The sequence below is a fragment of the Salmo salar genome, chromosome ssa17 (assembly GCF_905237065.1).
Source record: "Salmo salar chromosome ssa17, Ssal_v3.1, whole genome shotgun sequence".
NCBI classification, from domain to species: Eukaryota; Metazoa; Chordata; class Actinopteri; order Salmoniformes; family Salmonidae; genus Salmo; species Salmo salar.
In genome coordinates this window covers 42,755,561-42,776,950 of record NC_059458.1, presented here as the reverse complement: position 1 = coordinate 42,776,950, position 21,390 = coordinate 42,755,561, and the positions used below count along the sequence as shown (strand labels likewise).

The 21,390-nt window shown below is 50.7% G+C and overlaps 1 protein-coding gene across 1 annotated transcript in view; it reads left to right on the top strand.

Annotated features, from left to right (window-relative positions):
* Positions 1-14,123, top strand: part of LOC123728075 (extensin-like) — a 69,140-nt gene extending 55,017 nt beyond the window's left edge. Inside the window, exons 2-3 of the mRNA XM_045698625.1 lie at positions 6,845-7,055; positions 12,076-14,123. Of these exons, the coding sequence (XP_045554581.1) occupies positions 6,845-7,055; positions 12,076-14,123 (2,259 nt within the window). The remainder of the gene's footprint in view (positions 1-6,844; positions 7,056-12,075) is intronic.
* Positions 14,124-21,390: the final 7,267 nt, after the last annotated feature.

Genomic DNA, 21,390 nt, shown 5'->3' with positions numbered 1-21,390 from the left:
ATGGACTTGACATGTCGGCACCTCACAGCCTGAGTGTGTGAGTGTGTGTGTGCGTGTGTGTGTGTGTGTGTGTGTGTGTGTGTGTGTGTGTTTGAGTGTGTGTGTGTGCGCGTGTGTGTGTGTGCGTGTGTGTGTGTGTGTGTGTGCATCCCTCAGCCATTTCTCCTCACTGAATTATGGATGATAATTATCACGGTGGAACCTAGTCTGCCTGCACCATAACAATCTGTTCTTAACAAGGAACAAGTCAGATCTTTCAGGCTACGTTTTATATCATTGGAGCAGAGGGGTTTCTGGGATTGTGGGGTTGTGGGATTGTGGGGTTGTGGGTTTGTGGGGTTGTGGATTTCTGGGATTGTGGGGTTGTGGGGTTGTGGGGTTGTGGGATTGTGGGATTGTGGGGTTGTGGGGTTGTGGGATTGTGGGATTGTGGGGTTGTGGATGTTTGTGTGAGTTTTTATGTGTGCGTGGGTATATGTGTGAATGTGTTTGTGTGTGGGGGGGGGTGAGTGTGTGTGTGTGGATGTGTTTGGATGTGTGTGTCAGTGTGTGGGTAGGTGGGTGTGTGTGTGTGCGTGCATGACTATGTGTGTGTGTGTGTGTGTGTGTGTGTGTGTGTGTGTGTAGGTTGTGGCTGGTAAAGATATATACTAAATGTAATAAAATCCTGCATCATGTGATTAAACACATCAACATAACATTACATGAATCATTATAATGTCCCCCCCTGATGAATCATTATAATGTCCCCCCTGATGAATCATTATAATGTCCCCCCTGATGAATCATTATAATGTCCCCCCTGATGAATCATTATAATGTCCCCCCGATGAATCATTATAATGTCCCCCCCTGATGAATCATTATAATGCCCCCCTGATGAATCATTATAATGTCCCCCCTCGATGAATCATTATAATGTCCCCCCCTGATGAATCATTATAATGTCCCCCCTGATGAATCATTATAATGTCCCCCCCTGATGAATCATTATAATGTCCCCCTGATGAATCATTATAATGTCCCCCCCTGATGAATCATTATAATGTCTTCCCCTGATGAATCATTACAATGTCCCCCCCGATGAATCATTATAATGTCCCCCCTGATGAATTGATGAATCATTATAATGTCCCCCCCAGATGAATCATTATAATGTCCCCCCTGATGAATCATTATAATGTCCCCCCTGATGAATCATTATAATGTCCCCCCCCGATGAATCATTATAATGTCCCCCCCCTGATGAATCATTATAATGCCCCCCCTGATGAATCATTATAATGTCCCCCCTGATGAATCACTATAATGTCCCCCCTGATGAATCATTATAATGTCCCCCCTGATGAATCATTATAATGTCCCCCCCCTGATGAATCATTATAATGTCCCCCCCCTGATGAATCATTATAATGTCCCCCCCTGATGAATCATTATAATGTCCCCCCCGATGAATCATTACAATGTCCCCCCTGATGAATCATTATAATGTCCCCCCCTGATCAATCATTATAATGTCCCCCCCGATGAATCATTATAATGTCCCCCCTGATGAATCGTTATAATGCCCCCCCTGATGAATCATTATAATGCCCCCCCTGATGAATCATTATAATGTCCCCCCTGATGAATCATTATAATGTCCCCCCTGATGAATCATTATAATGTCCCCCCCCTGATGAATCATTATAATGTCCCCCCCGATGAATCATTATAATGTCCCCCCTGATGAATCATTATAATGTCCCCCGATGAATCATTATAATGTCCCCCCTGATGAATTGGTGAATCATTATAATGTCCCCCCAGATGAATCATTATAATGTCCCCCCTGATGAATCATTATAATGTCCCCCCCGATGAATCACTATAATGTCCCCCGATGAATCATTATAATGTCCCCCCCCGATGAATCATTATAATGTCCCCCCTGATGAATCATTATAATGTCCGCCCTGATGAATCATTATAATGTCCCCCCCGGTGAATCATTATAATGTCCCCCCCTGATGAATCATTATAATGTCCCCCCCTGATGAATCATTATAATGTCCCCCCCTGATGAATCATTATAATGTCCCCCCTGATGAATCATTACAATGTCCCCCCCTGATGAATCATTATAATGTCCCCCCTGATCAATCATTATAATGTCCCCCCCGATGAATCATTATAATGTCCCCCCTGATGAATCATTATAATGTCCCCCCCTGATGAATCATTATAATGCCCCCCTGATGAATCATTATAATGCCCCCCCTGATGAATCATTATAATGTCCCCCCTGATGAATCATTATAATGCCCCCCTGATGAATCATTATAATGTCCCCCCTGATGAATCATTATAATGTCCCCCCGATGAATCATTATAATGTCCCCCCTGATGAATCATTATAATGTCCCCCCCGATGAATCATTATAATGTCCCCCCTGATGAATTGATGAATCATTATAATGTCCCCCCCAGATGAATCATTATAATGTCCCCCCCCGATGAATCATTATAATGTCCCCCCTGATGAATCACTATAATGTCCCCCCGATGAATCATTATAATGTCCCCCTGATGAATCATTATAATGTCCCCCCCGATGAATCATTATAATGTCCCCCCCTGATGAATCATTATAATGTACCCCCTGATGAATCATTATAATGTCCCCCCCTGATGAATCATTATAATGTCCCCCCTGATGAATCATTATAATGTCCCCCCTGATGAATCATTATAATGTCCCCCCCTGATGAATCATTATAATGTCCCCCCTGATGAATCATTATAATGTCCCCCCGGTGAATCATTATAATGTCCCCCCTGATGAATCATTATAATGTCCCCCCGATGAATCATTATAATGTCCCCCCTGATGAATTGATGAATCATTATAATGTCCCCCCTGATGAATCATTATAATGTCCCCCCCGATGAATCATTATAATGTCCCCTCCGATGAATCACTATAATGTCCCCCCGATGAATCATTATAATGTCCCCCCCGATGAATCATTATAATGTCCCCCCTGATGAATCATTATAATGTCCCCCCTGATGAATCATTATAATGTCCCCCCTGATGAATCATTATAATGTCCCCCCTGATGAATCATTATAATGTCCCCCCTGATGAATCATTATAATGTCCCCCCTGATGAATCATTACAATGTCCCCCCTGATGAATCATTATAATGTAATCATCTCTTCTCCCTGTAATGTTGCTATGGAAACCACTAGCATGTTGTTACTCTGATGTCTCTTCTCCCCCTAATGTTGCTATGGAAACCACTAGCATGTTGTTACTCTGATGTCTCTTCTTCCTGTAATGTTGCTATGGAAACCACTAGCGTGTTGTTACTCTGATGTCACTTCGTCCTGTAATGTTGCTATGGAAACTATTTCACAGCATTTTAAAGACAAGACTCTCCTTTATCTAACCACACTGTCTGATTTCAAAAAGGCTTTACAGCGAAAGCAAAACATTAGATTATGTCAGCAGAGTACCTAGCCAGAAATAATCAGACACCCATTTTTCAAGCTAGCATATAATGTCGCAAAAACCCAGAAGACAGCTAAATGCAGCACTAACCTTTGATGATCTTCATCAGATGACACACCTAGGACATTATGTTATACAATACATGCATGTTTTGTTCAATCAAGTTCATATTTATATCAAAAAACAGCTTTTTACATTAGCATGTGACGTTCAGAACTAGCATACCCCCCGCAAACTTCCGGGGAATTTACTAACAATTTACTAAATTACTCACGATAAACGTTCACAAAAAGCATAACAATTATTTTAAGAATTATAGATACAGAATTCCTCTATGCACTCGATATGTCCGATTTTAAAATAGCTTTTGGTGAAAGCACATTTTGCAATATTCTAAGTACATAGCACAGGCATCACGGGCTAGCTATTTAGACACCCGGCAAGTTTAGCCTTCACCAAAATCAGATTTACTATTATAAAAGTTTGATTACCTTTTGTTGTCTTCGTCAGAATGCACTCCCAGGACTGCTACTTCAATAACAAATGTTGGTTTGGTCCAAAATAATCCATCGTTATATCCGAATAGCGGCGTTTTGTTCGTGCGTTCCAGACACTATCCGAAATGGTAAAGAAGGGTCGTGCGCATGGCGCAATTCGTGACAAAAAAATTCTAAATATTCCATTACCGTACCTCGAAGCATGTCAACCGCTGTTTAAAATCAATTTTTATGCAATTTATCTCGTAAAAAAGCGATAATATTCCGACCGGGAATCTCCTTTTCGGCAAACAGAGGAAAAATCACAAAGACGGGGCGGCCAGGGCACGCGCCTAAGCCCACAGTCCCTTGATCGGCCATTTGAGAAAGGCGATAATGTGTTTCAGCCTGGGGCTGGGATGACGACATTCAGGTTTTTCCCGGGCTCTGAGCGCCCATGGAAGACGTAGGAAGTGTCACGTTAGAGCAGAGATCCTTTGTAAAAGATAGAGATGGCAAAGAAGTTCAAGAAATGGTCAGACAGGCCACTTCCTGTAAAGGAATCTCTCAGGTTTTGACCTGCCATTTGAGTTATGTTATACTCACAGACACCATTCAAACAGTTTTAGAAACTTTGGAGTGTTTTCTATCCAAAGCCAATAATTATATGCATATTCTAGTTACTGGGCAGGAGTAGTAACCAGATTAAATCGGGTACGTTTTTTATCCAGCCGTGAAAATACTGCCCCCTAGCCATAACAGGTTAACATCAGTACATAGCATCTCAACGTATTCCAAATAGCTTTATCCTTACTAATACATTTTATACAACCATTTGGATGCAAGTCCCATAGCTGAGGCTATTATATAAACAGTTTTATGGTAATATGGCTATATTGTCTCTTCTGAGTATCACAAAATTGTACCAAGCGGACCAGTTCGTAGCTGGATTCTTCACCAATCTTTTATACCTTCTCCAGAACATAAATGTCGTTCGGTTCCCCAATTCTGTGAGTTGAATTTCCTGTGTCTCTCTATGGGACCCCTCTGTGTCTCAACTGGGCCATGTGGTAGGAGATTCTCCTCTAGAATTTTACCACCCCTTCACACAGGGCCTGGGTGGTGGGAGGTAGGTTGGGGGATGGTGCAAGGGGGAGGGGGTCAACTGTCCTCCCTGTACTCAAAGAGGGCAACGTCATGACAGCGCCTTCATGGAACAGGTGACCTACAGCAGGGAAGCTTCATGGAACAGGTGACCTACAGCAGGGAAGCTTCATGGAACAGGTGACCTATAGCAGGGAAGCTTCATGGAACAGGTGACCTATAGCAGGGAAGCTTCATGGAACAGGTGACCTATAGCACAGGAGTTGAGACAGGGAGTTGAGAGAGAGAGTTGAGAGAATGAGTTGAGAGAGGGAGTTGGGAGTTGAGACAGGGAGTTGAGAGATGAGAGAGGGAGTTGAGAGAGGGAGTTGAGAGTTGAGACAGGGAGTTGAGAGATGAGAGAGGGAGTTGAGAGAGGGAGTTGAGAGAGGGAGTTGAGACAGGGAGTTTTGAGAGAGAGAGTTGAGAGGGAGTTGAGACAGGGAGTTGAGAGAGGGAGTTGAGAGAATGAGTTGAGAGAGGGAGTTGGGAGTTGAGACAGGGAGTTCAGAGAGGGATTTGGGAGAGAGAGTTGAGAGAGAAAGTTGAGAGAGGGAGTTGAGAGAGAAAGTTGAGATAATGAGTTGAGAGAGAGAGCTGAGAGAGGGAGTTGAGCGAGAGAGTTGAGACAGGGAGTTGAGAGTTGAGACAGGGAGTTGAGAGATGAGAGAGGGAGTTGAGAGAGGGAGTTGAGAGAGGGAGTTGAGAGTTGAGACAGGGAGTTGAGAGATGAGAGAGGGAGTTGAGAGAGGGAGTTGAGAGAGGGAGTTGAGACAGGGAGTTTTGAGAGAGAGAGTTGAGAGGGAGTTGAGACAGGGAGTTGAGAGAGGGAGTTGAGAGTTGAGACGGAGTTGAGAGAGGGAGTTGAGGGAGAGAGTTGAGAGGGAGTTGAGACAGGGAGTTGAGAGAGGGAACTGAGAGAGGGAGTTGAGAGTTGAGACAGGGAGTTGAGAGAGGGAGTTCAGAGAGTGTTGAGATAATGAGTTGAGACAGGGAGTTGAGAGTTGAGACAGGGAGTTGAGAGGGAGTTGAGAGGGAGTTGAGAGAGGTAGTTGAGAGAGGGAGTTGAGAGAGAAACACCACAGAAGTGATAATGTATGAGCTGTACTGTCCCACAGTTTATAGATACAATCAGGTTATTTACCAGGTGATACACCAATGACCAGACCTGGGTGTTCCATGCCCAAGATCACTCACCTAACCCTAACCCAAGCCCTAACCCTAACCCAAGCCCTAACCCTAACCCTAACCCCCTAACCCAAGCCCTATCCCAAGCCCTAACCCTAACCCAAACCCAAGCCCTAACCCTAACCCAAGCCCAGCCCAAGCCCAAGCCCAAGCCCTAACCCAAGCCCTAACCAAAACCCAAGCCCTAACCATAACCCAAGCCCTAACCCAAACTCTAACCCTAACCCAAGCCCTAACCCAAGCCCTAACCCAAGCCCTAACCAAAACCCAAGCCCTAACCATAACCCAAGCCCTAACCCAAGCTCTAACCCTAACCCAAGCCCTAACCCAAGCCCCTAACCCTAACCCAAGCCCTAACCCAAGCCCTAACCAAAATCCAAGCCCTAACCATAACCCAAGCCCTAACCCAAGCCCTAACCCAAGCCCTAACCCTAGCCCTAAACCAAGCCCTAACCCAAGCCCTAACCCTAACCCAAGCCCTAATCCAAGCCCTAACCCTAACCCTAACCATCTACTGAGTGATCTTGGCCATTGAGCTAGTCCCAACACTTCTTAGCCGAGCTCAGCCCCAGCCCCACCCAGCCCAAACCAGCCCAGCCCCACCCAGCCAGCCAGCCCAGTCCAGCCCAGCCCCAGCCCAGCCCCATCCAGCCCCAGACCCCCCCACCCCAGCCAGCCAAGTCCAGCCCCATCCAGCCCCATCCCCACCCAGCCAAGTCCAGTCCAGCCCAGCCCCACCCAGCCCAGTCCAGTCCAGCCCAGCCCAGTCCAGCCCAGTCCAGCCCAGTCCAGCCCGGTCCAGCCCAGTCCAGCCCAGTCAAGCCCAGCCCAGTCCAGCCCGGTCCAGCCCAGTCCAGCCCAGTCCAGCCCAGCCCGGTCCAGCCCGGTCCAGCCCAGTCCAGCCCAGTCCAGCCCAGCCCAGTCCAGCCCAGCCCAGTCCAGTACAGCCCAGCCCAGCCCAGCCCAGTCCAGCCCAGTCCAGCCCAGCCCAGTCCAGTCCAGCCCAGTCCAGCCCAGCCCAGTCCAGCCCAGTCCAGCCAGTCCAGTCCAGCCCAGTCCAGTCCAGTCCAGCCCAGTCCAGCCCAGCCCAGTCCAGCCCAGCCCAGTCCAGTACAGCCCAGCCCAGTCCAGCCCAGTCCAGTCCAGCCCAGCCCAGCCCAGTCCAGCCCAGTCCAGCCCAGCCCAGCCCAGTCCAGCCCAGTCCAGCCCAGCCCAGCCCAGTCCGGTCCAGCCCAGCCCAGTCCAGTCCAGCCCAGCCCAGCCCAGTCCAGCCCAGCCCAGTCCAGTCCAGCCTAGTCCAGCCCAGTCCAGCCCAGCCCAGCCCAGCCCAGCCCAGCCCAGTCCAGCCCAGCCCAGCCCAGTCCAGTCCAGCCCAGTCCAGCCCAGCCCAGTCCAGCCCAGCCCAGCCCAGCCCCACCCAGCCCAGCCCCACCCAGCCCCACCCAGCCCAGCCCAGCCCAGCCCAGCCCAGCCCAGCCCAGTCCAGCCCAGCCCAGCCCAGTCCAGCCCAGCCCAGCCCCACCCAGCCCAGCCCCACCCAGCCCAGCCCCACCCAGCCCGGTCCAGCCCAGTCCAGTCCAGGGTAATGAACCCTGTTTGTTTCATTCTGTTAATCAGCTGACAGAGGCTCCGCTGGGCGTGCCTAATTAACTCAATTAATTTGTAAAGACATTAACTAACATCATTAGATGATCGAGCAAACCAAACCCCCTTTATGTAAATTGATCTCAATTTACCAGGTTACCCTCATATAGGATTAGATATGCCTCCTCTTTCTCCTCCTCTTTCTCTGTCCCTGTCCAATCCTCTCTTCTCACTCTCCTCAGCCCTCTCCCTCTCCCTCTTCTCTCTTCCCCCTTGTTGCCTCTTTACTCTTTATCCTTCCTTCTCGTAGACCCCTGTCATAAGGGGGGGGTAGAAGGGGGGGGTAGAGGGGGGTGATGGAGGGGTAGAGGGGGGGTAGAGGGGGTGATGGAGGGGTACACTAGGGCGGCTCTCTTGAGCTAATTATGGCAAAGAGGTCTAATCTGGTTTTTCAATTAATGCACACGTTCAAAACACTCATCCCCCTCCTCCCCTCCTCCCCCTCCTCCCCTCCTCTTTCCCCTAGCCTCCCCTCCTCCCCCCTCCTCCCCCCCTCTTTCCCCTAGCCTCCCCTCCTCCCCTCCTCCCCCTCCCTCCCCCTCCCCCCTCTTTCCCCTAGCCTCCCCTCCTCCCCCTCCCCCTCCTCCCCCTCCTCTTTCCCCTAGCTTCCCCCTCCTCCCCCTCCTCTTTCCCATAGCCTCCCCCTCCTCCCCCTCCTCCCCCTCCTCTTTCCCCTAGCCTCCCCTCCTCCCCCTCCTCCCCCTCCTCTTTCCCCTAGCCTCCCCTCCTCCCCCTCCTCCCCCTCCTCTTTCCCCCTAGCCTCCCCCTCCTCCCCCTCCTCCCCCTCCTCTTTCCCCTAGCCTCCCCTCCTCCCCCTCCTCCCCCTCCTCTTTCCCCTAGCCTCCCCTCCTCCCCCTCCTCCCCCCCTCTTTCCCCTAGCCTCCCCTCCTCCCCTCCTCCCCCCTCCTCTTTCCCCTAGCCTCGTCGCCTCCTCCCCCTCCTCCCCCCTCCTCTTTCCCCTAGCCTCCCCCTCCCCCACCACCTCCCCCTCCGCTTTCCCTTAGCCTCCCCCTCCTCCCCCTCCTCCCTCCTCCGTCTCTTCTTTCCCCTAGCCTCCCCCTCCCCCACCACCTCCCCCTCCGCTTTCCCTTAGCCTCCCCCTCCTCCCCCTCCTCCCCCTCCTCTTTCCCCCTAGCCTCCCCCTCCTCCCCCTCCTCCCCCCCTTCCCCCCTAGCCTCCCCCTCCTCCCCTCCTCCCCTCCTCTTTCCCCTAGCCTCCCCTCCTCCCCCTCCTCCCCCTCCTCTTCCCCCTAGCCTCCCCTCCTCCCCCCTCCTCTTCCCCTAGCCTCCCCTCCTCCCCTCCTCCCCTCCTCGCCCTCCTCTTTCCCCTAGCCTCCCCCTCCTCCCCCTCCTCTTTCCCCTAGCCTCCCCTCCTCCCCTCCTCCCCTCCTCATCCCTCCTCTTTCCCCTAGCCCCCTCCTCCTCCCCCTCCTCTTTCCCCTAGCCTCCCCTCCTCCCCTCCTCCCCTCCTCACCCTCCTCTTTCCCCTAGCCTCCCCCTCATTCCCCTCCTCTTTCCCCTAGCCTCCCCCCTCCTCCCCTCCTCCCCTCCTCGCCCTCCTCTTTCCCCTAGCCTCCCCTCCTCCACCTCCCCCTCCTCCCCCTCCTCTTTCCCCTAGCCTCCCCCTCATTCCCCTCCTCCCCCCTCCTCTTTCCCATAGCCTCCCCTCCTCCCCTCCTCCCCGTCCTCTTTCCCCCTAGCCTCCCCTCCTCCCCCTCCTCCCCCTCCTCTTTCCCCTAGCCTCCCCTCCTCCCCCTCCTCCCCCTCCTCTTTCCCCTAGCCTCCCCCTCCTCCCCCTCCTCCCCCTCCTCTTTCCCCTAGCCTCCCCTCCTCCCCATCCTCCCCCTCCTCTTTCCCCTAGCCTCTCCTCCTCCCCCTCCTCCCCCTCTTTCCCCCTAGCCTCCCCTCCTCCCCTCCTCCCCCTCCTCTTTCCCCTAGCCTCCCCTCCTCCCCCCTCCTCCCCCTCCTCTTTCCCCTAGCCTCCCCCTCCCCCCACCACCTCCCCCTCCGCTTTCCCTTAGCCTCCCCCTCCTCCCCTCCTCCCCTCCTCCCCTCTTCTTTCCCCTAGCCTCCCCCTCCCCCACCACCTCCCCTCCGCTTTCCCTTAGCCTCCCCCTCCTCCCCCTCCTCCCCTCCTCTTTCCCCTAGCCTCCCCCTCCTCCCCTCCTCCCCCCTTCCCCCTAGCCTCCCCCTCCTCCCCTCCTCCCCCTCCTCTTTCCCCTAGCCTCCCCTCCTCCCCCTCCTCCCCCTCCTCTTCCCCCTAGCCTCCCCCTCCTCCCCCTCCTCTTTCCCCTAGCCTCCCCTCCTCCCCTCCTCCCCTCCTCCTCCCCCTCCTCTTTCCCCTAGCCTCCCCCTCCTCCCCTCCTCACCCTCCTCTTTCCCCTAGCCTCCCCCTCATTCCCCTCCTCTTTCCCCTAGCCTCCCCCTCCTCCCCTCCTCCCCTCCTCGCCCTCCTCTTTCCCCTAGCCTCCCCCTCATTCCCCTCCTCTTTCCCCTAGCCTCCCCCTCCTCCCCCTCCTCACCCTCCTCTTCCCCTAGCCTCCCCCTCCTCCCCCTCCTCTTTCCCCTAGCCTCCCCTCCTCCCCTCCTCCCCCTCCTCTTTCCCCTAGCCTCCCCCTCCTCCCCTCCTCCCCCTCCTCTTTCCCCTAGCCTCCCCTCCTCCCCCTCCTCCCCCCTCCTCTTCCCCCTAGCCTCCCCCTCCTCCCCCTCCTCTTTCCCCTAGCCTCCCCTCCTCCCCTCTCCTCTTTCCCCTAGCCTCCCCCTCCTCCCCTCCTGCCCTCCTCGCCCTCCTCTTTCCCCTAGCCTCCCCCTCATTCCCCTCCTCTTTCCCCTAGCCTCCCCCTCATTCCCCTCCTCTTTCCCCTAGCCTCCCCCTCATTCCCCTCCTCTTTCCCCCTAGCCTCCCCCTCCTCCCCTCCTCACCCTCCTCTTTCCCCTAGCCTCCCCCTCATTCCCTTCCTCTTTCCCCTAGCCTCCCCCTCCTCCCCTCCTCCCCCTCCTCTTTCCCCTAGCCTCCCCCTCCTCCCCTCCTCCCCTCCTCGCCCTCCTCTTTCCCCTAGCCTCCCCCTCCTCCCCCTCCTCTTTCCCCTAGCCTCCCCTCCTCCCCTCCTCGCCCTCCTCTTTCCCCTAGCCTCCCCCTCCTCCCCTCCTCCCCTCCTCCCCCTCCTCTTTCCCCTAGCCTCCCCTCCTCCCCTCCTCGCCCTCCTCTTTCCCCTAGCCTCCCCCTCCTCCCCCTCCTCTTTCCCCTAGCCTCCCCCTCCTCCCCCTCCTCTTCTTTCCCCTAGCCTCCCCCTCCTCCCCTCCTCTTTCCCCTAGCCTCCCCCTCCTCCCTCCTCCCCTCCTCTTCTTTCCCCTAGCCTCCCCTCTTCCCCTCCTCCCTCTCCTCTTTCCCCCTAGCCTCCCCTCCTCCCCTCCTCGCCCTCCTCTTTCCCCTAGCCTCCCCCTCCTCCCCCTCCTCTTTCCCCTAGCCTCCCCTCCTCCCCCTCCTCTTCTTTCCCCTAGCCTCCCCCTCCTCCCCCTCCTCTTTCCCCTAACCTCCCCCTCCTCCCCCTCCTCTTTCCCCTAACCTCCCCCTCCTCCCCCTCCTCTTCTTTCCCCTAGCCTCCCCCCTCCTCCCCCTCCTCTTCTTTCCCCTAGCCTCCCCTCTTCCCCTCCTCCCCTCCTCTTTAACCTAGCCTCCCCTCCTCCCCTCCTCCCCCTGCCTTTGCCCCCCTTATCCCCTGCGTAGCAGCGATGGCGGATGCAGGCAGGCAGGCGGTACAGTAATTAGGACCTGTACTAAGCACTCCTCGCTCCCCTCTCCCCCTGGCCCCCCTCACCCTTCGCCAGGCCTGTTTAAGGGTTAATGAGCCCCTCGCCGGGGACGGGGAACCCCCAGCTGGGAGTGTTTCAGGGGTCGTACCTCCACCACCCGTCCGCCCCGCTGCAGCCCCAGCTTCAAGAGGAACCCACCCATAGGGCATCTCTTTGAAGTGTCACAAGGTCTGCTTGTTCCGGTGGCTTCTGTTTCATTTGTCTGAGTGGAGGATGAAATATAGATGAGCTGCCAGCCTTCACTACCGTCCCTCTCCACCCTCCATCCACCGCTACCCACTGTTACCGTCCCAACTCTACCCTCACCTCTACCAGCAGTCCCTCTCCACCCTCCATCCACCGCTACCCACTGTTACCGTCCCAACTCTACCCTCACCTCTACCAGCAGTCCCTCTCCACCCTCCATCCACCGCTACCCACTGTTACCGTCCCAACTCTACCCTCACCTCTACCAGCAGTCCCTCTCCACCCTCCATCCACCGCTACCCACTGTTACCGTCCCAACTCTACCCTCACCTCTACCAGCAGTCCCTCTCCACCCTCCATCCACCGCTACCCACTGTTACCGTCCCAACTCTACCCTCACCTCTACCAGCAGTCCCTCTCCACCCTCCATCCACCACTACCCACTGTTACAGTCCCAACTCTACCCTCACCTCTACCAGCAGTCCCTCTCCACCCTCCATCCACCACTACCCACTGTTACCATCCCAACTCTACCCTCACCTCTACCAGCAGTCCCTCTCCACCCTCCATCCACCACTACCCACTGTTACCGTCCCAACTCTACCCTCACCTCTACCAGCAGTCCCTCTCCACCCTCCATCCACCGCTACCCACTGTTACCGTCCCAACTCTACCCTCACCTCTACCAGCAGTCCCTCTCCACCCTCCATCCACCGCTACCTACTGTTACCGTCCCAACTCTACCCTCACCTCTACCAGCAGTCCCTCTCCACCCTCCATCCACCGCTACCCACTGTTACCGTCCCAACTCTACCCTCACCTCTACCAGCAGTCGCCCTCCACCCTCCATCCACCGCTACCCACTGTTACCGTCCCAACTCTACCCTCACCTCTACCAGCAGTCCCTCTCCACCCTCCATCCACCGCTACCCACTGTTACCGTCCCAACTCTACCCTCACCTCTACCAGCAGTCCCTCTCCACCCTCCATCCACCGCTACCCACTGTTACCGTCCCAACTCTACCCTCACCTCTACCAGCAGTCCCTCTCCACCCTCCATCCACCGCTACCCACTGTTACCGTCCCAACTCTACCCTCACCTCTACCAGCAGTCCCTCTCCACCCTCCATCCACCGCTACCTACTGTTACCGTCCCAACTCTACCCTCACCTCTACCAGCAGTCCCTCTCCACCCTCCATCCACCACTACCCACTGTTACCGTCCCAACTCTACCCTCACCTCTACCAGCAGTCCCTCTCCACCCTCCATCCACCGCTACCCACTGTTACCGTCCCAACTCTACCCTCACCTCTACCAGCAGTCCCTCTCCACCCTCCATCCACCACTACCCACTGTTACCGTCCCAACTCTACCCGTACTCTCCACAACCCCACCCATCCCCAGAACTCTACCCGTACTCTCCACAACCCCACCCATCACCCAGAACTCCACCCGTACTCTCCACAACCCCACCCATCCCCAGAACTCTACCCGTACTCTCCACAACCCCACCCATCCCCAGAACTCCACCCGTACTCTCCACAACCCCACCCATCCCCAGAACTCTACCCGTACTCTCCACAACCCCACCCATCCCCAGAACTCTACCCGTACTCTCCACAACCCCACCCATCCCCAGAACTCCACCCGTACTCTCCACAACCCCACCCATCCCCAGAACTCTACCCGTGCTCTCCACCCTCCACCCATCCCCAGAACTCTACCCGTACTCTCCACAACCCCACCCATCCCCAGAACTCCACCCGTACTCTCCACAACCCCACCCATCCCCAGAACTCTACCCGTACTCTCCACAACCCCACCCATCCCCAGAACTCTACCCTACTCTCCACAACCCCACCCATCCCCAGAACTCTACCCGTACTCTCTACAACCCCACCCATCCCCAGAACTCTACCCGTACTCTCCACAACCCCACCCATCCCCAGAACTCTACCCGTACTCTCTACAACCCCACCCACCACCCAGAACTCTACCCGTACTCTCCACAACCCCACCCATCCCCAGAACTCTACCCGTACTCTCCACAACCCCACCACCACCCAGAACTCTACCCTACTCTCCACAACCCCACCCATCCCCAGAACTCTACCCGTACTCTCCACAACCCCACCCATCACCCAGAACTCCACCCGTACTCTCCCTGCTCTCCTAACACGCCACCCAACCCACCCTCCCTCAATCTTCACCCACGCCATAACAGCAGCCAGTCAACGACCCCCACCCCCACCCCCTCCCCATCTCCACCCTCCCCATCTCCACCCCCCTCCCCATTTCCACCCCCCCTCACCCCCTCCCGTGACATTATTCACAGATTATCCGGTGCATCGCTCTAACCCGGTAATGACCCTGTAAACCAGTGTTGGGGGGCGACAATAGCATTAGACACGGCAGGATTCGATGGGTCTGCACTGAATATAGAGAAGGCCTATAACTATATCACAGGAACATGGACTGGAGGTTAAAGGTTGAATGAGGGAAGGAAAACAAAAAAATACAATGAAATCGAATGAATTAAAATATTGCTCTTTATTTATTACAATAATATAATAGGTATTATGCTGTGCTGTTCTTCTGTGCTCCTCTGTGTGAGTTGGAGTGGTAATGCGATGCCAGCCAGTGTGTGTGTGTGTGTGTGTGTGTGAGTGTTTGTGTGAGTGTGTGTGTGTCCGTGTGTGTGTGTGTGTGACCGGTGAGTCATACCCCTGCCCTAGGGACCTGTCTTTATAGAGTCCATTGTGGCAGTGGTGTATTTCATGTCTCTCTCTGCCCAGTGGGATCTCACATAGTCCATCTGGACCTCAACATCAGGGAGTCTGGTGGTGTCTGGTCTGTCAGTAGAGGAACACAATGATCTGGACCTCACCATCATGGAGTCTGGTGGTGTCTGGTCTGTCAGTAGAGGAACCAATGATCTGGACCTCACCATCATGGAGTCTGGTGGTGTTTGATCTGTCAGTAGAGGAACCAATGATCTGGACCTCACCATCATGGAGTCTGGTGGTGTCTGGTCTGTCAGTAGAGGAACACAATGATCTGGACCTCACCATCAGGGTGTCTGGTGGTGCTGGTGTCTGATCTGTCAGTAGAGGAACCAATGATCTGGACCTCACCATCATGGAGTCTGGTGGTGTCTGGTCTGTCAGTAGAGGAACACAATGATCTGGACCTCACCATCATGGAGTCTGGTGGTGTCTGATCTGTCAGTAGAGGAACACAATGATCTGGACCTCACCATCATGGAGTCTGGTGGTGTCTGATCTGTCAGTAGAGGAACACAATGATCTGGACCTCACCATCATGGAGTCTGGTGGTGTCTGGTCTGTCAGTAGAGGAACACAATGATCTGGACCTCACCATCATGGAGTCTGGTGGTGCTGTGTCTAGTCTGTCAGTAGAGGAACCAATGATCTGGACCTCACCATCATGGAGTCTGGTGGTGTCTAGTCTGTCAGTAGAGGAACCAATGATCTGGACCTCAACATCAGGGAGTCTGGTGGTGTCTGGTCTGTCAGTAGAGGAACACAATGATCTGGACCTCACCATCATGGAGTCTGGTGGTGCTGTGTCTAGTCTGTCAGTAGAGGAACCAATGATCTGGACCTCACCATCATGGAGTCTGGTGGTGTCTGATCTGTCAGTAGAGGAACACAATGATCTGGACCTCACCATCATGGAGTCTGGTGGTGCTGTGTCTAGTCTGTCAGTAGAGGAACCAATGATCTGGACCTCACCATCATGGAGTCTGGTGGTGTCTGGTCTGTCAGTAGAGGAACACAATGATCTGGACCTCACCATCATGGAGTCTGGTGGTGCTGTGTCTAGTCTGTCAGTAGAGGAACCAATGATCTGGACCTCACCATCATGGAGTCTGGTGGTGTCTGATCTGTCAGTAGAGGAACACAATGATCTGGACCTCACCATCATGGAGTCTGGTGGTGCTGGTGTCTGGTCTGTCAGTAGAGGAACACAATGATCTGGACCTCACCATCATGGAGTCTGGTGGTGTCTGATCTGTCAGTAGAGGAACACAATGATCTGGACCTCACCATCATGGAGTCTGGTGGTGTTTGATCTGTCAGTAGAGGAACACAATGATCTGGACCTCACCATCATGGAGTCTGGTGGTGCTGTGTCTAGTCTGTCAGTAGAGGAACCAATGATCTGGACCTCACCATCATGGAGTCTGGTGGTATCTGATCTGTCAGTAGAGGAACCAATGATCTGGACCTCAACACTCACTGTTATATAGGCTGCTATTTGGGATGTCAACACTGTCTGTTATATAAGCTGCTATTTGGGATGTCAACACTGTCTGAACCTGTTAGGGCTAGGGGGCAGTATTGACACGGCTGGATAAAAAACGTACCCGATTTAATATGGTTACTACTCCTGCCCAGTAACTAGAATATGCATATAATTATTGGCTTTGGATAGAAAACACCCTAAAGTTTCTAAAACTGTTTGAATGGTGTCTGTGAGTATAACAGACTCTCGTTAATCTAACCACACTGTCCGATTTCAAAAAGGCTTTACAACGAAAGCAAAACATTAGATTATGTCAGCAGAGTACCAAGCCAGAAATAATCAGACACCCATTTTTCAAGCCAGCATATAATGTCACCAAAACCCAGAAGACAGCTAAATGCAGCACTCACCTTTGATGATCTTCATCAGATGACAACCCTAGGACATTATGTTATACAATACATGCATGTTTTGTTTAATCAAGTTCATATTTATATCAAAAACCAGCTTTTTACATTAGCATGTGACGTTCAGAACTAGCATACCCCCCGCAAACTTCCGGGGAATTCGCTAACATTTTACTAAATTACTCACGATAAACGTTCACAAAAAGCATAACAATTATTTTAAGAATTATAGATACAGACCTCCTCTATGCACTCGATATGTCCGATTTTAAAATAGCTTTTTGGTGAAAGCACATTTTGCAATATTCTAAGTACATAGCCCAGGCATCACGGGCTCGCTATTTAGACACCCGGCAAGTTTAGCACTCACCATAATCATATTTACTATTATAAAAGTTTGATTACCTTTTGTTGTCTTCGTCAGAATGCACTCCCAGGACTGCTACTTCAATAACAAATGTTGGTTTGGTCCAAAATAATCCATCGTTATATCCGAATAGCGGCGTTTTGTTCGTGCGTTCCAGACACTATCCGAAATAGTAAAGAAGTGTCGCGGCATGGCGCAATTCGTGACAATAAAATTCTAAATATTCCATTACCGTACTTCGAAGCATGTCAACCGCTGTTTAAAATCAATTTTTACGGCATTTTTCTCGTAGAAAAGCGATAATATTCCGACAGGGAATCTCCTTTTCGGCAAACAGAGGAAAAAATCCCAAAGGCGGGGGCGGTCGGGTCATGCGCATAAGCCCAGTGTCCCTTGATCGGCCACTTGAGAAAGGCGATAATGTGTTTCAGCCTGGGGCTGGAATGACGACATTCTGTTTTTTCCCGGGCTCTGAGCGCCTATGGACGACGTGGGAAGTGTCACGTTAGAGCAGAGATCCTTAGTAAATGATAGAGATGGAAAAGAAGTTCAAGAAATGGTCAGACAGGCCACTTCCTGTAAAGGAATCTCTCAGGTTTTGACCTGCCATTTGAGTTCTGTTATACTCACAGACACCATTCAAACAGTTTTAGAAAATTTAGGGTGTTTTCTATCCATATGTAATAAGTATATGCATATTCTAGTTACTGGGTAGGAGTGGTAACCAGATTAAATCGGGTATGTTTTTTATCCAGCCGTGTCAATACTGCCCCCTAGCCCTAACAGGTTTTAAATGTCACTCCATCTTGATCCATTTCACAACATTTTACGAAGGAATAAAAAAAACCTTCTAACATTTTATTTATCTAGTATTTGCTTGTTCCTGTCCAGTCCTGTCCTAACGGAATCACAAAGCCACGATCTCCTGTCGTGGATGGATGGCACTATTTGTTTCGTTCTATCCCTGCATTGATCGCTGAGGTAAAGTTTAGGACAAGCATGTGAATATGTCCTTATGATGACAAACTGCATTAGAGGTCCATATTCCCGTTCCTCCGCCGTTTCATTACAGAGACACCTGGGACCTGTAATTTCATTCCAGTCCACTCTGTGGAAACAGCAGCGTGTTATTACGTTATGTTTCTCGGCGTATCAAACATTACATAGCAGCTATTTATTTTTCTCTTTATTTGCTTAAGTAGCTCTGGGCATCTGTAGATAATTGTTTTAGTCTTGAGTGTCTTCACGGTTATCGTAAATCATCTTTTTTTTAAACATTTTATTCTGTTACTCCTGGGAGTCCCGACAACGGTCGGAACTCAAGTTTTAAAAGGGGGGGGTTGGGGTTTCAGACACTTGAAACGTTCTGTTCACTACTTAATTTGTCCCTGATTACTTGCCGTAGTTTCCAGAACTTTGTCATTCAACGACGGTATAATTTCATCATTGGCAGCAGCAGAGACTAGACTGTAGTAGAGAGATTGGTTTGACCTCTGCTATGAGTTCACGTGTCAGCTTCAAATGGAAGACAATCTAACTGAGTGTCCTGTTTGCCAGGCTGGCTGGCTGTCTGTCTGTCTGTCTGTTGTAATTACAGACCATATTGTTCTAGTGAAACACAAGGCTGTTACCGTCTTAGATTAAAGAACACACAGATATATCAGAAATGCAAATGGACATCCTTTGTTGAGACGGAGGGCATTTTTGTACTATATAATGATATAATATAAAATACATATAATGATACAATATAAAAAGCTTTATATGATCGTCAGGTTATTCTGTCATGGGTATGAGAGAGGGAGAGTCGGGGTGGCGGAGGGATGGGGGGGGATTGAAGAAGAACAATTTGAATATTGTGTCTTTTGATATTAATGGAATATAATAGAAATTAATCTTGACGAGGTTACGTCGTCTTCCCCTTTGACTAACGTGCTGGAAACACTGCTTTGTTTTGGGGAAGAGGAGAGAGACTGCCATTCTCCTCCAACTAAAGGAGGGGAGAGGAGGAGATGAGGTGGAGGAGGAGGAGGAGGAGCAGGAGGAAGAGGAGGAGCAGGAGGAAGAGGAGAAAAACTGCCATCTTCCGCCATGTAAAGATACACCATACTAGAGAAATAACTAAATACAATTACTGTTCCGCTTTCTAGCTTGAACTTTGAGGGAAAGGTAGGTAGAGTGGATGGTAGGAAGGGGAGGAGATGAGGAAAGGAGAAGGAGGAGAAGGGGAACGAGGAGGAGCAGGAGGATGAGGAGAGGAGAAGAAGAGGAGAAGAGAAGGGGAATGAGGAGGAGCAGGGGGGAGGAGGAGAGGAGAAGAGGAGGAGAGGAGAAGAGAGGAGAAGAGAAGGAGGAGAGGAGGAGGAGGAGGAGAGGAGAGGAGAAGAGGAGGAGAAAGGGAACGAGGAGGAGCAGGAGGAGGAGGAGAGGAGGAGAGGAGGAGAAGGAGGAGGAGCAGGAGGAGGAGAGGAGAGGAGGAGAGGAGGAGAGGAGAGGAGGAGGAGGAGGAGCAGGAGGAGGAGGAGAGGAGAGGAGAGGGAGAGAAGAGGAGAAGAGGAGGAGCAGGTGGAGGAGGAAAGGAGAGGAGGAGGAAAAGGGGAACGAGGAGGAGGAGGAGGAGGAGGAGAGGGGGAGAGGAGGAGGAGGAGGAGGAGGAGGAGGGAGGGGTATTTTTAATCTATAAATGATTATATCTGTGCTGGTGTCTCTTCAAGGCTTATCAGATTGCTTTTCCTAATCATTGGTCCCGCCGTGTGTTTGATCTCCATGATGACTAGATGATTAGTTTTACTTTTCATCAAATCGTTCCAGGCGTCGCCACACGGCTGCGGCGACCGCTGTTCATTTAGTTGTTTGAGAGCCGTTACCCGTCTCCACCACCGTGTTTCTGCACCGCTCCGCGCACCGCCGAGGACAACGTCGGGGTCAGGAGAGGTCAAGTCTATGGGTAATGATATGTCACGGTTAGCGACGCCACGGACCGTCAAACCAACATATTTAAGGTTTTAACGTTAACGCTCCCCCTCTCTCTCTCTACATTACAACCGTTCCCTCGTCTGGACCTGTTGGCCTGGAAGTGATGGAGATAGACAATCAATTTGACGCTGTAGTGGTTTGCGTGCGTGCGTACGTGCGTACGTGCGTGCGTGTGTGTGTGTGTGTGTGTGTGTGTGTGTGTGTGTGTGTGTGTGTGTGTGTGTGTGCGTGTGTGTGCGTGTGTGTCAGTGTGTGGTGCGGGTTTATGTATGTGTGGAGGAATATATTTTTATCAGCGGAGTGGAAATGACACCTTACTTAAGCTGCCAATCAGAGGGACACACAGGAGACAGACGAGGGACAGTCGAGGGCCATATTAGAGATGTATTATAGACTGTATAGATGTATTATAGACGTATTAGATGTATTACAGATGTATTATAGATGTATTATAGACTGTATAGATGTATTATAGACTTTATAGATGTATTATAGATGTATTGTAGATGTATTATAGATGTATTAGATGTATTATAGACGTATTAGATGTATTACAGATGTATTATAGACCTTATAGATGTATTATAGATGTATTATAGATGTATATTATATGTATTATAGATGTATTATAGACCTTATAGATGTATTATAGATGTATATTATATGTATTATAGATGTATTATAGACCTTATAGATGTATTATAGATGTATATTAGATGTATTATAGATGTATTATATATGTATTATAGATGTATATTAGATGTATTATAGATGTATTATAGATGTATTATAGATGTATATTAGATGTATTATAGATGTATTATAGATGTATTATAGATGTATTAGATGTATTATAGAGTTATTAGATGTATTAGATATATTAGATGTATTATAGAGTTATTAGATGTATTAGATATATTAGATGTATTATAGAAGTATTAGAGATGTATTAGAGATTTATTAGATGTATTATAGAGTTATTAGATGTATTAGATATATTAGATGTATTATAGATGTATTAGATGTATTATAGATGTATTATAGATGTATTAGAGATGTATTAGAGATGTATTAGATGTATTATAGAGTTATTAGATGTATTAGATATATTAGATGTATTATAGATGTATTATAGATGTATTAGAGATGTATTAGATGTATTATAGAGTTATTAGATGTATTAGATATATTAGATGTATTATAGATGTATTAGATGTATTGTAGAGTGATTAGATGTATTAGATATATTAGATGTATTATAGACCTTATAGATGTATTATAGATGTATATTATATGTATTATAGATGTATTATAGACCTTATAGATGTATTATAGATGTATATTAGATGTATTAGATGTATTATAGATGTATATTAGATGTATTAGATGTATTAGAGATGTATTATAGATGTATTATAGATGTA